Source organism: Boleophthalmus pectinirostris, unplaced genomic scaffold (assembly GCF_026225935.1).
Source record: "Boleophthalmus pectinirostris isolate CB_2022bp ecotype Guang Dong unplaced genomic scaffold, ASM2622593v1 HiC_scaffold_12, whole genome shotgun sequence".
Classification (NCBI taxonomy): domain Eukaryota; kingdom Metazoa; phylum Chordata; class Actinopteri; order Gobiiformes; family Gobiidae; genus Boleophthalmus; species Boleophthalmus pectinirostris.
This window is the reverse complement of record NW_026571018.1, coordinates 565,053-580,679: the sequence shown is the minus strand read 5'-3', so window position 1 is coordinate 580,679 and position 15,627 is coordinate 565,053. Positions and strand designations below refer to the sequence as shown.

Below are 15,627 nucleotides of genomic sequence, written 5' to 3'. Positions count from 1 at the left end.
CAACTGTACAACAACTTATGTAACAGATAATACTCCCTACAACTGTACAACAACTCAGATAATACTCCCTACAACTGTACAACAACTAACAGATAATACTCCCTACAACTGTACAACAACTCACCCTTTATGTAACAGATAATACTCCCTACAACTGTACAAACAACTCACCCTTATGTAACAGATAATACTCCCTACAACTGTACAACAACTCACCTTATGTAAACAGATAATACTCCCTACAACTGTACAACAAACAGATAATTACTCCCTACAACTGTACAACAACTCACCCTTATGTAACAGATAATACTCCCTACAACTGTACAACAACTCACCCTTATGTAACAGATAATACTCCCTACAACTGTACAACAACTCACCCTTATGTAACAGATAATACTCCCTACAACTGTACAACACTCAACATACTCCTACAACTGTACAACAACTCACCCTTATGTAACAGATAATACTCCCTACAACTGTACAACAACTCACCCTTATGTAACAGAGATAATACTCCCTACAACTGTACAACAACTCACCCTTATGTAACAGATAATACTCCCTACAAACTGTACAACAACCTAACAGATAATACTCCTACAACTGTACAACAACTCACCCTTATGTAACAGATAATTACTCCCTACAACTGTACAAACAACTCACCCTTATGTAACAGATAATACTCCCTACAACTGTACAACAACTCACCTTATGTAACAGATAATACTCCCTACAACTGTACAACAACTCACCTTATGTAACAGATAATACTCCCTACAACTGTACAACAACTGTAACAGATAATACTCCCTACAACTGTACAACAACTAACAGATAATACTCCCTACAACTGTACAACAACAACAGATAATTACTCCCTACAACTGTACAACAACTAACAGATAATACTCCCTACAACTGTACAACAACTCACCCTTATGTAACAGATAATACTCCCTACAACTGTACAACAACTAACAGATAATACTCCCTACAACTGTACAACAACTCACCCTTATGTAACAGATAATACTCCCTACAACTGTACAACAACTCACCTTATGTAACAGATAATACTCCCTACAACTGTACAACAACTTATGTAACAGATAATACTCCCTACAACTGTACAACAACTCAGATAACTACTCCCTACAACTGTACAACACCTAACAGATAATTACTCCCTACAACTGTACAACAACTCACCCTTATGTAACAGATAATACTCCTACAACTGTACAACACTCAGATAATACTCCCTACAACTGTACAACAACTCACCTTATGTAACAGATAATACTCCCTACAACTGTACAACAACTCACCTTATGTAACAGATAATACTCCCTACAACTGTACAACAACTCACCCTTATGTAACAGATAATACTCCCTACAACTGTACAACAACTCACCTTTATGTAACAGATAATACTCCCTACAACTGTACAACAACTCACCCTTATGTAACAGATAATACTCCCTACAACTGTACAACAACTCACCCTTATGTAACAGATAATACTCCCTACAACTGTACAACAACTCAGATAATAACTCCCTACAACTGTACAACAAACAGATAATACTCCCTACAACTGTACAACTCACCTTATGTAACAGATAATACTCCCTACAACTGTACAACAACTCACCCTTATGTAACAGATAATACTCCCTACAACTGTACAACAACTAACAGATAATACTCCCTACAACTGTACAACAACTCACCCTTATGTAACAGATAATACTCCCTACAACTGTACAAACAACTCACCCTTATGTAACAGATAATACTCCCTACAACTGTACAACAACTCACCCTTATGTAACAGATAAATACTCCCTACAACTGTACAACAACTCACCCTTATGTAACAGATAATACTCCCTACAACTGTACAACAACTCACTAACAGATAATACTCCCTACAACTGTACAACAACTCACCCTTATGTAACAGATAATACTCCCTACAACTGTACAACAACCTAACAGATAATACTCCCTACAACTGTACAACAACTCACCCTTATGTAACAGATAATACTCCCTACAACTGTACAACAACTCACCCTTATGTAACAGATAATACTCCCTACAACTGTACAACAACTCAGATAATACTCCCTACAACTGTACAAAACTCACCCTTATGTAACAGATAATACTCCCTACAAATGCACAACAACTCACCCTTATGGAACAGATAATACTCCCTACAACTGTACAACAACTCACCCTTATGTAACAGATAATACTCCCTACAACTGTACAACAACTCACCCTTATGTAACAGATAATACTCCCTACAACTGTACAACAACTCATGTAACAGATAATACTCCCTACAACTGTACAACAACTCACCCTTATGTAACAGATAATACTCCCTACAACTGTACAACAACTCAGATAATACTCCCTACAACTGTACAAAACTCACCCTTATGTAACAGATAATACTCCCTACAACTGTACAACAACTCACCCTTATGTAACAGATAATACTCCCTACAACTGTACAACAACTCACCCTTATGTAACAGATAATACTCCCTACAACTGTACAACAACTCAGATAATACTCCCTACAACTGTACAACAACTCAACCTTATGTAACAGATAATACTCCCTACAACTGTACAACAACTCACCCTTATGTAACAGATAATACTCCCTACAACTGTACAAACAACTCCAGATAAATACTCCCTACAACTGTACAACAACTCACCCTTATGTAACAGATAATACTCCCTACAACTGTACAACAACTCACCCTTATGTAACAGATAATACTCCCTACAACTGTACAACAACTCACCCTTATGTAACAGATAATACTCCCTACAACTGTACAACAACTCACCTGTAACAGATAATACTCCCTACAACTGTACAACAACTCACCCTTATGTAACAGATAATACTCCCTACAACTGTACAACAACTAACAGATAATACTCCCTACAACTGTACAACAACTCACCTTATGTAACAGATAATACTCCCTACAACTGTACAACAACTCACCCTTATGTAACAGATAATACTCCCTACAACTGTACAACAACTCACCTTAACAGATAATACTCCCTACAACTGTACAACAACAGATAATGCTCCCTACAACTGTACAACAACTCACCCTTATGTAACAGATAATACTCCCTACAACTGTACAACAACTCACCCTTATGTAACAGATAATACTCCCTACAACTGTACAACAACTCACCCTTATGTAACAGATAATACTCCCTACAACTGTACAACAACAGATAATACTCCCTACAACTGTACAACAACAGATAATACTCCCTACAACTGTACAACAACTCACCCTTATGTAACAGATAATACTCCCTACAACTGTACAACAACTCACCCTTATGTAACAGATAATACTCCCTACAACTGTACAACACTCACTAACAGATAATACTCCCTACAACTGTACAACAACTCACCCTTATGTAACAGATAATACTCCCTACAACTGTACAACACTCACCTAACAGATAATACTCCCTACAACTGTACAACAAACTCACCCTTATGTAACAGATAATACTCCCTACAACTGTACAACAACTCACCCTTATGTAACAGATAATACTCCCTACAACTGTACAACAACTCTTATGTAACAGATAATACTCCTACAACTGTACAACAACTCACCCTTTATGTAACAGATAATACTCCCTACAACTGTACAACACTCACCCTAACAGATAATACTCCCTACAACTGTACAACAACTCACCCTTATGTAACAGATAATACTCCCTACAACTGTACAACAACTCACCCTTATGTAACAGATAATACTCCCTACAACTGTACAACAACTAACAGATAATACTCCCTACAACTGTACAAAAACTCACCCTTTATGTAACAGATAATACTCCCTACAACTGTACAACAACTCACCCTTATGTAACAGATAATACTCCCTACAACTGTACAAACAACTAACAGATAATACTCCCTACAACTGTACAACAACTCACCCTTATGTAACAGATAATACTCCCTACAACTGTACAACAACTCACCCTTATGTAACAGATAATACTCCCTACAACTGTACAACAACTCACCCTGTAACAGATAATACTCCCTACAACTGTACAACAACTCACCCTTATGTAACAGATAATACTCCCTACAACTGTTACAACAACTCACCCTTATGTAACAGATAATACTCCCTACAACTGTACAACAACTCACCCTTATGTAACAGATAATACTCCCTACAACTGTACAACAACTAACAGATAATACTCCCTACAACTGTACAAACAACTCACCCTTATGTAACAGATAATACTCCCTACAACTGTACAACAACTCACCCTTATGTAACAGATAAATACTCCCTACAACTGTACAACAACTCACCCTTATGTAACAGATAATACTCCCTACAACTGTACAACAACTCACCCTTATATTAAATTTTTGGACAATTTTCTGGCATTTGAATTCGCACCGCTTCTTTATTTAAGGCGACTTTGCTATACAACTGACAGGAATTGTGATTGCAATTTATGCTCTAATAATAAGATTCTGTTCAAAGTTCACATGTTTAAAATGTCTAGAAGAATTGACCAAAAGACTGAAATCTGAAGTGACAAATGAGACAAGAATCACATTTCAGAACGTGTTTGTGCAGCTCTGGACTACAGGGTTAGAACTTTTTATGCAGAATAAGACTGGAGATTTTGTTGTTTGTGGAGGAAATTATGGAACTAAATTCTTTGTAATTCGTAAATTTGCTGCAAATTTCTCTGATCTGGCCAAGAATCTTAAATCAGGCTATTCATCTTGTTTTCAGATTTATTATCTACTTACTCGTTCTGAGACTGCTCCATTTTAGTCTAGAGGTAGTTTACTTTAAGATAACTTGTCAAGGAAAAATGATCTGTCCATGCAGAAAGATAATTTCACTACTTTTAAGTCATTTTCTGATGGATTTAACTGTTTATATCTTAAGCTTTTGGCCATGTAATTGTGCCCATTCAAATTGTGATTAGATTGTGATTCATCTTGCAGCGGCTAAACCCTAACCCTTCATCAGAAAAGTGACATAGTGTAGCTTTAAGTCACGTTATGGGCAGCACTTTTTCTGCCCTCGTCGTGTGGATTGGTCCTGATGCCCTTCCTGCCTCTATATTTAGGGAGCAGAACATGAGTCCCTCTGGAGTTTCTCTGACACACATTTAAAGTGCTTATTTTCGCACAAACTCAAAATAACGTGATCCAGGTGTGCACTCCTCACTACAGTATGATCAGTTTAAAGAAGAGGTATTTGACTTCTGTGGGGTATTAACTGTAAAACATCACATATTTAGATCACCATGTGAAATTTTATTGTTTGAAAAATGCTGTATTCACAAGATTAATAGGTTTTAGTTTTTGAATTCCAACCCCTCTTCAGAGCACCATCACAACACAATCAGTGTGCATCCTGTTTATGAAACTACTGTACATCATATCAGGTTTGTGAAGTTGTAGTGTAGTGTTTTGTAGCATGTTTTTGTATATTTATGGAGACTGTACTGCTAACTGGGAGAGACTGCTAAATTACTAAATTGCTAAATTACTCAAACATGCAAGTCAAATTTGAATAATACCTGCTCCTCTTTAAGATTACAGCTCGCATCCATGAGTCTATGCAAATTAAAAATGCACTGAGTAACTTCTGCACTGGTGGAGGGATCTGTCACCTGCTTGTCTCCATGGACATTTTATTGCTTTGTTTGGAATGTTCCACAGTATGTCATTAAATATACACTGTACAATAAAATGATCAGTGAAGTCAAGTTACAAAAAGTATAATAGTATTTACAGTTACAGTTGCATAAAGGTGCACTGTGTCACTTTTCTGGTGGAGGGTACATCACTTGCTTTGGCATTACATCTGTCTATCTCCATGCAGTCAAGAAAATGATGCCACCAGGCCAAGTTACAGGTCAGCTCTGTGTAAAGGTGACCCCGTTCACAATAAGAATGTGTGTTTTATAAGGTTCTGTTGAGTGATAGACACATGTAATTGAATAAATGCAAAGATGCAAACAAGTTTAATGACAATAAGATCTTTATGGAGCCACAGTACCTTCTCATGACTACAAGTGAAACAGATGAAATGTCTTTTTATTTGCAATATTTATTTAATTATTTATTTGAGAGAAAAAAATTCTAGCAAGTGCCGTGCAGCACCTCTTGCAGCACACACTCCCACAGACAGGAAACCACAGCACATACAGCGTTAGGCGTACAGTTCCGCACGAGGCCTACAGTTCTACATTAGGGATATATCGAAACCCCAGCCTCAGGTCTGTGGGTTACTGCAGGTCACAAGCTCATTCTGAGAGCCGCAGGTGTGGAGGAGAAACTGGAAATTACCGACACCATCGAATGCAGCATCATCTCAGTTTCACAAGTTCAACCCCAAAAGGTATTTTTTTCTAGGTACTTTTGCTGTATAGAACTTAACACAAAAAAATAATATTTTGTTTTTAGGGATGCACAGATCTGATACTGGTATCAGATATCAGTGCCAATACTGAAAAATGCTAATATCAGTTTTGCCGATGCCCTGTTTGGACAGATAAACCTGTGTAGTGAGATTATTTACTGGTCATGATTGGCCCTAATAAGGTTTGAACTTTTATTTATACACATTTGTTCTGTTGTTTGTTCATCCTCAATTATAATGCTTCTAACTGCATTAAAGTCAACAAACCATTATTTAAAAACAACTGACATAAAATCTTATGAATTGTATGTTTTGTATATGTGTTTGCCCTATCCTTCGTTTACATAAAAATTACTGTTGCCATAGCAATTAGCAATGCAAAACAAAATATATAAAGCAGAAATCTGAAACTCATTAATAACAGATTTGGCCTCTCATATTCAAGTGAGTATTTGGATTTAATTTTTTGGCAGGATGGGGACTTTAGGGCAGATTACAGTCCTCCTCTGAGCCGTGTGGTTGCGATGTGGGGCTGAGGACCAGGACTAAAGCGGAACTGCGACTAAAAGAGCTGAGCAAAACTAAAATGAGCACATCTAGTGGTGTCCCAAACAATATGGCATTATGAAAATAAGCGACAAGCATGGCTCAAATATGCACAAATCACTCCAAACACAAGATAAACAACTATAAAATGGCAAAAAACAAAAAAATGACAAACGCTCAAAAAATTCTACTTTAATCCAAAAACACTGAGAAATACATTTGTGTCAGTATCGCCTACTTGTAGCGTTCCTATGCATTATTGTAATATAAGTAATCAGGTTTAGACTGACCTCTGAAGGCTTCTTGTGCGGGTGTACGACCCATGTGCTGCTGGTGACTGTGGATTTGGAGCGTGACCACGACGTCACTGGACCTGAAAGAAAACACCACACAATCACTGAATCACATAATAACATTTAAATCACCGAACCTGAAAGAAAACACCACATAGTAAGTGAATCACATAATAACATTTAAATGGCCAGTTCCTGAAAGAACACACCACACAGTCACAGAATCATATAAAACATTAAAATCACTAAACCTGAAAGAAAACACCACACAGTCATTGAATCACACAATAACATTTAGATCACCGGAGCTGAAAGGAAACATCACATGGTCATAGAATCACATAATATAAAAATTACTGGACCTGAAAGAAAACACCTCAGAGTCATTGAATCATATAATAAGATTGAAATCACTGGACCTGAAAGAAAACACCACACAGTCACTATATCACATAATAATGTTTAAATCAAAGGACCTGAAAGAAAACATCACATGGTCATTGAATCAATAACATTTAAATCACCTGCGCGGAAAGAAAACACCACAGAGTCATTGCATCACTTAATTATAACATTATTATAACACTGTACCTGAAAGAAAACACCACACAATCAGAATCACATACAGTAAGCATTAAACCACAAGGAGTCATACATTATGCAGTTTTAAAGCACAACACAGAGTAGAACTCCACGACGGTCAGTACAAGTGCTTCTGGCTGGTCACGCCAATAAATGACACGCTGTTAACTAATTCAAGAATCCCATGCATTTCAAAACATATTTGTAGAAGGGTTAGCAGCACAGAATAATACCCCAAGGAGACACAGGGAGGGCACCTGACACACAGGGAGGGCACCTGACACACAGGGAGGGCACCTGACACACAGGGAGGGCACCTGACACACAGGGAGGGCACCTGACACACAAGAAGGGCACCTGACACACAAGAAGGGCACCTGACACACGGGGAGGGCACCTGACACACGGGGAGGGCACCTGACACACAAGAAGGGCACCTGACACACAAGAAGGGCACCTGACACACGGGGAGGGCACCTGACACACGGGGAGGGCACCTGACACACAGGGAGGGCACCTGACACACAAGAAGGGCACCTGACACACAAGAAGGGCACCTGACACACGGGGAGGGCACCTGACACACGGGGAGGGCACCTGACACACAAGAAGGGCATCTGACACACGGGGAGGGCACCTGACACACAGGGAGGGCACCTGACACATAAGAAGGGCATCTGACACACATTGAGGGCATCTGACACACGGGGACATTTCAGAACATGTTTGTAGAGGTCTAAACTAGTTCATTGTGATTTATCTTACAGTCTTATCTTCATGCAATATTAGAACTGCATTAGCTTACATGGCCAAATGCTAAATAATATACCTTGCCAGTAGCATTGGATATTTAACTCACCTCTTCTTCTCTAGCGCCTATGCTAATCTGACGCTAATCTCACCATCACATTCAGAGACTAGCGCTTCAGGCTAACAGCTAAATAACTCTCCACATGTGCATCTCTTCTCTTACCTCATGATTTGATTTAACCCGGTGTAACACAGGTTTATAAGTTTACTCCACCCTCCGATCGCCTGAGGGGCCAGAAAATATTACAGATACTTCAAAATGTAATTGAAAAACATGTGCTGACAGGTTATTGCATAGACACAAGTTAGTGAATATATAAATATATGTGTATACTGGTTCTATCTTAGGAACCATTTGAAAGCACATTTCTTTATAATAAATGTTAGCTAAAATATTACAGTTATTTTTTACACTTGACAAATCACAATTACAAGTCAATTAATCGTTGCATCCTTAGTTTAAACTGATACTTTGCAGCTGATGTCAGCAATAGTTCCTGAGAGTGTGACGCTAACTGAAGCCACTGCTCTGTCTGAGACTCTGTAACTCAAGTTAGATTTAGTCTGGGCTTTGTTTTAACACAATCTGACCAGAAAGAAGTGACTTAGTTGGAGCAGGAGAGCTGATTTGTGCTGTTAAACTAAACAGGTCTCTGTCATGAGTCGTGAGCAGGATCAGCCAACAGTTTTTTAGTCACTCTCACCTTTTTGTTAAAAATCAAACTCCTAAACAGGACTATGAGTGTCCTGTTTTTTCTTTTTTTGGTAGTTATTGCTAATGTTGAACATTCTGCCATAGGCATGTATGAAGAACCCCCCCAGCACAATGTCTCTGTATAGTATCAATAGAGATTGACCAATATGGGTTTTTCATGCTCTGTGTCGGCATGACCTATATGATTTACAGACCAATTTGGATTATTTTCCCCAAAAATGTATAATCTGAAATAACTATTAACATAAATATTATCTATACTTCTAGTGCTAATAATACCAGTATAATCCACAAGTCTGTTTTTACTACTAACCCATGATGGAGCATGAATTTTGTGCACTTCTAGAATTTTGATTCTAGAAGTGCACAAAATTCATGCTCCATAAAGCTTTATGCAGCAGTTGGTAAACTCAACCGAATCAGGCATTCAGATTTAAGGCAAATGTCGTCCCGATATGTTGGTGATCTGATACATCGTCTATAACTATAATAAATAATGTACATATGACAGGTTACACTTTTCTCTAACAGAATTAATATCATTGAGATTTAACTCAAACTCATACCCAGTCTTTTCTACGTTTGTCATTTTGGTGAAGGTTATAATTTGACACTGGCCATTGTGACATACACAGAGGTATGTTATCTGACAAGCAGAATGTAACACACAACCACAACCTAAATTGCAACTGTTATGATTTGACAAATAAAAATAAATGACACACAAAATCAATGTTGAAAATGTCTGAAAAATGTGAGTAAATTGTCTCCTACTTCCAGTATTTTCCAACTTTTTGTTTTCTACTTTTCTTCACAAACAGCCACTTAAACTGATAGAAAACTATGATAAATAGTTAGCACAGGCACTATCCCCCAAACCAAGTGAGAATTAGAAAAGTACATGAATCTGTCAAATGCACTGCTCCTTCTCCTACTCCTGAATTTACTGTATAATAAAATAAAAAAATCTGAAATAAAAATGTTAATATGATCTTGTATGCGTATGACAGGCCTCCCCAGGATTCGTGTGCGGAGGTGGACCCGCTTCACGTCTGCCCCTGTAACGGATCCGGCGCTAACGCTAAAGCTAAGTGTGTGTTTTCAGTTCACACCGGGGCTAATGAGCGCACAGCGACGCGAATAGTGCAGCTCCGTTTGACACTTTCCCTCAGTGAAGACAAACTTACTGTCAGTGGTGTCGGAGTCTACGCTGCTCGTCGAGTATTTCCTCCTCTTCCTCTCGCTCTCCATCTGTCACAGGGAAAACAAGAGGAGGAGGGGGAGAAAGAGAGAGAGAAAGACGAGAGGCAAGTCATAGATGAGAAGAAGAGAGAAAGGAGAAAGAGGAGAGAGAGAAGGGAGAGAGAAAGAGAGAACGGGGGAAGACAGAAAGAGAGGAGAAAGAGAAAAAGAGGAGAAAGGGACAGAGGAGAAGGAAGGAGAGAGAGAGAGAGACGAGAGAAAGTGAAGAGAAAGAGAGAGAAAAGACAGGAAGAACAGGGAGAGAAGAGCGAGAATAGAAGAGAGAGAGGGGGGAAGAAGGGGGGATGGAGAGAGAAAACAGCAGGTTAAAACGTGTTCATATATGAAAAAACAGTATGAAATATGAAAATACAGTGTTAATGCCACACTGTGTCACTTTTTGGGGGTTTGGCGTCTGCTGAAAAACACTGAAGACTCATTTACCCTTCAGTTACCATGTAGCCACAGCCGCCCTGGGACAGACTGGCAAAACTGTGGCTGCCAATATCTACCATTCCTGGTCACTCTTAGCACGGAGTGTGAATTGCCAAAGGGCACAACAGCTTTAAGAAATACAAATAACATATACAATATAAATAAGGTTTCATGCGCTTTTTCAATGACAAAATTTCCAAAACTTTTCCATGACTTTTTTATGAGCTAAAGTGAATTTTCCATGACTTTACAGCACCTTCATGTGTAGAACTGATCAGACTTTTAGGGTTAAATCTGAAATGTGAAACTCTTTCCACTCACCTCATGGCTTGAAATTACAGTTTTTAACATTCTAAATCCTGTCAGTGCATTTATTGTCATCTTTTTTAAACAAAAGGCACAGACATTCAGAAATAATCAGAACAACCTCATGAGAACTTAACAGAACTGTAGATGTGTGAATGAGATACAAAAATTTCATGACTCCAGGATTTCCATGACCATGGGAAACCTGTAACAGGAATCAAACCGCAGCAACATTCAAGTAGTGAGCAAAAATGTGTTTCTTTCACCTAAATTAGCAAAGTACAGTTATGTGTAAATAAAAAAATAAATAATAATAATAAAAATGTAATGAAATTCTGTGCAGGCGAGTTGTTTGACATAATATCCTTTTTTTAATAGTTATAAATAAGATCTGGAATGTTGTTTGAAGAAAGAATCTTTAAAAGCACTTATTTATTTGTGGTGAGTTTTGAGCCAAATTCATCACATTTTTGATGTGGAAATATTCAAAGCTGTATTGTGTTGCTGGCTGTTTACCCAGGTGCCTCGGAGCAGCGCATTTCTCATCATTAGTTTAAGTTTAGAGCATCATCCATCAACATGAAGTTTGGACAGATCCGATTAACCAGGAGAAAACCAGAGCTGCTCTAAAAACAGGCATATGAGACGCATCTGTCAGCACCAAGGTTTGGATCCAAATACACACAGACAAATAGAGGGGAGGGCGGAGCCATGTACTGAGAGCTAACAGATTGCACTGCTCTGTCTGAAGCTCTGTTATTGTTTTGACACAAGCTGACCAGAAAGAACTGACTACAAGTCAGCTGATTTGGGCTGTCAAACAAGTCCCCCTCAAATAACATTACAGTCATGAGCTGGCTCACATTAGTCAACAGTTTTTAACACCTAAACAGATCCATGAACGCTCGCACTGACCACATCCTCCTGAAAAGAACTTGTTTTTGTATTTAGACTTAAGTTTTCAGATAAGCTAAAAATGTACTTGGCAGTGTTTGCTAATGTGTGCATTGTGTCACCATGGTAACTGCTGAACATTCTACCATAGACATACATGGAGTCCGAGCAGTGTGATGACAATAGATGCATTGTTACATATCGATCACGTTGTTACTGCCGACGCCACCCGGAGTTCATTTAAAGTTCCATCATATACGAAAATAAATGAGAAAACGGCTGCACAATGTGGGAAAAAATGTAACTGTGACTATTCTGACAAGGATTATGATTCAATTTGTGATTAACGTTTTAATACTCAGATTCTGATCACATTTTGAACTCAGCCAGAAGAACCGACAAACTAATCCAAGAATCACATTTCAGAACATGTTTGTAATATAGACTAAATCTATAAATAGACAGCTGCTATGTTCCTAATCACGCTTCTGGCTCCATCAACTCTGGCTCCAATTCACTTTGTATTGAAAAAACATGACTTCCTCTCTGTACCTGCTGCTGTCATACTCCTCATTTTGGTCTTAAACTCTTCTTATTAACCCGCTCTACATGATCCTGGTGTTTTTATTTCATTATTTTGTCCATTAATTAATTCCTATTCTTAATATGAAACTTGACTCCAAATTCAAACAAGTGCAAGCCTCTGTGAGCTTCATTTGACTGGACCTGAATGCAATGGTTGAAGTCACACTCCCTTAGTCCACTTCTTCAGACACTGTGGTTTGGACAGATCGAAACTACAGGCTTTTACAGCAGTTTTTTTTATGATTTTATGGTTGTTTGGGAAGGAAATTATGGTTCTTCAAAAACTTCGAATTGTAATTTAGAGTGCAATGAATTTTGCAGTCCTATAATGTTATCTGATGGGGTGTGAGTGTGTGTGTGTGTGTGTGTGTTGTCTGAATAGTTGTGGGCTGGGAGAGATCACACTGAAGTTCTGACCAAAGCTGCAGACTTTTACACTGCATCCTCACGTCCACTGCTAAAACGACACCAATGATACTACAAACTCCACCAACTGTCTCACACCACTCGAGCAGAACTCATGTGAATAATACAAGGTTTGTGATTCGTTAGGACAGACGAGGATCACGTTCAGCCCATCTCCTTAACGACTGAACAGTTAAGACACACTCTGCATGCTTTTCCCACATGTATTTGCCCCACTACAGATATATTGTATAAGCAGCTCAAAATAAGTCTGTTGTGTGCTGTCTGCACCTAATTACAACAACAACAACGCATTTATTGATCTCCCCAAACCAGGAAGTGTGCTGTTGGCATGCGAGTTATTGATGGAAAAACCCTCCTCTGGTCTCAAGCATTTTCAGTCAATTCTAAATGTTTTTATGGTTTATTGTTGTAACGCAACAGGTGTTTGTCTCCATGGAGATAGACAAGTTTAATGCTGCACTGACAAACATTATAAACTGTATGATTTATGGACAAAATAAAGAAATAAAAACACCAGGATCATGTAGAGGGGGTTCATTTCTGTCCTGTGAATGTGACTTTTTTAGTATCGATACCTGCTCAAATGAGAATCTAGTTTCGATATATACTTTTGATCGTTTTGACAACACTAAATGCATCACCACCTCATGTGAGAGTAAGCAAGGATAATGACAGGAAATAACTCAAAATGGCTGCTTAAGTCGTGTTTATTTTAGTTTAAATGACTCTTGTTTGGTGTAATTTATTTTGCATTTTCAGTGTTTATAGGTTCACCTCTCGTCTCCTCTGCGTCTGTATCAAACATTCACAGGGCCCTGGGAACATGAACGTGTCTGCTCCTGAGCGGCAATTACATCCAAACTTACACACCTAAAACAGTGCAGGTTTCATACAGGAAATACAGGAGGCAAAGAGGGTCAAACTTCAAACTACAGCAGCCTCAGAGGAGCCAAAACAACCAATTCTTTTTATGATTACTATTGCAATAATGTTTCATTTTGATGGCAGTTTTATTAACGATGCACTGAGTAAGTTTCCTGATGCAGGGTCTGCCACCTGCTTGTCTCCATGGTGATGTTTTTAATTCAGAACATGTTTGTTTTGGTGTAAACTACAGGGTTAGCAGAATTTCTACAAAATAAGACAGAATATTGTTTTATTCTGTAGACAGAGGAAGTTACATAGTGCACTATGGGCGCACTATATAACTTTTTGGTTGGGGGTCTGTCACCTTGCTGTCAGTCTGTCTGTGTAACCCTGAACCCTGGTGGGTGTTGCACAAGTTTTACTGTATATGTGCAGTAGTTAGTAGTTGACAGTAGTTTTACTTTTATATTATTATATTTTATTATATTGTGCTGTGTGCACTTTGAAGGAGCAGCTCTGCATCTCATTATATATAATGACTTTCTATTCTATTCTATTCTATTCTATTTTGTTTCTATTCTGTTCTATCTATGGAGATGTCATTAATCTGCCTGGAATGTTATTCCACAGTATGACATCAAACAGATAAACAGACCTTACATGCATTCAATTACAGCTGGTTTTATAGCTCAAAAATACCTCAAAAAACAGTGACAGTGGCATAGTGACTGTGAGTCTGAGTGAAAGAGTCCAGCCAAAGTACTAACATGTCCATAGAGAAAAGTATTTGACAGACCCTCCACCCGAAAAGTGACACAATGTATCTTAAAAGATGGATTTTGTGCAAGAATGACTTTATGGAGCTTTCTATGTTACAATGTTGTTGCATGTCATCTATGCTTGTTTACATAATCTAGAGATCTCTCTCCTTACATTTAGTGGTACAATACTGTACAAGGCTCCGCCCACAAGCCTACATCACCATCCTCCTCCATTTTCCAAAAAGCATGTTGCAAAACAATACACTACAACTTGACAAACCTGACTCAATGTGCAGTCATTTCATCAGCAGGAGGCAGACTGCGTTGTGAGGCTATTCTGAAGGGGGAGGGACTTAGCACAGGGAGCAAAAGGACTTAAAAGACCGAAACTTTTTAATACATTGTTTTCAAATCAATAAAAGGTGACCTAAATGGTGATCTAAATGTTTTGTTATAAGTGAACAGAAGTGCACGACCCGCCCTTTAACCCTCTCCAGGCAGGCGTCTCCCATCCATGCTGATAAACGTGGATGATGCAGACTGTGCAAGAATGGTTACATACAAACGGCCTGCCAGAAGTGCAAAATACTTTTTTTGTTTACAAAGGATAAAAAAGTCAGAATTGTATATTACTACCCCATATTATA

The 15,627-nt window shown here is 38.4% G+C and overlaps 1 protein-coding gene across 1 annotated transcript in view; it reads right to left on the bottom strand.

Moving 5' to 3' along the window:
* The window catches only part of jade2 (jade family PHD finger 2), a 148,386-nt gene that overhangs the window by 107,825 nt on the left and 24,934 nt on the right, over nucleotides 1-15,627 (bottom strand). Inside the window, exons 2-3 of the mRNA XM_055148669.1 lie at nucleotides 10,649-10,712; nucleotides 7,352-7,434 (exon numbers count right to left, since the gene is read on the bottom strand). Coding sequence (XP_055004644.1) covers nucleotides 7,352-7,434; nucleotides 10,649-10,712 — 147 coding nt within the window. The remainder of the gene's footprint in view (nucleotides 1-7,351; nucleotides 7,435-10,648; nucleotides 10,713-15,627) is intronic.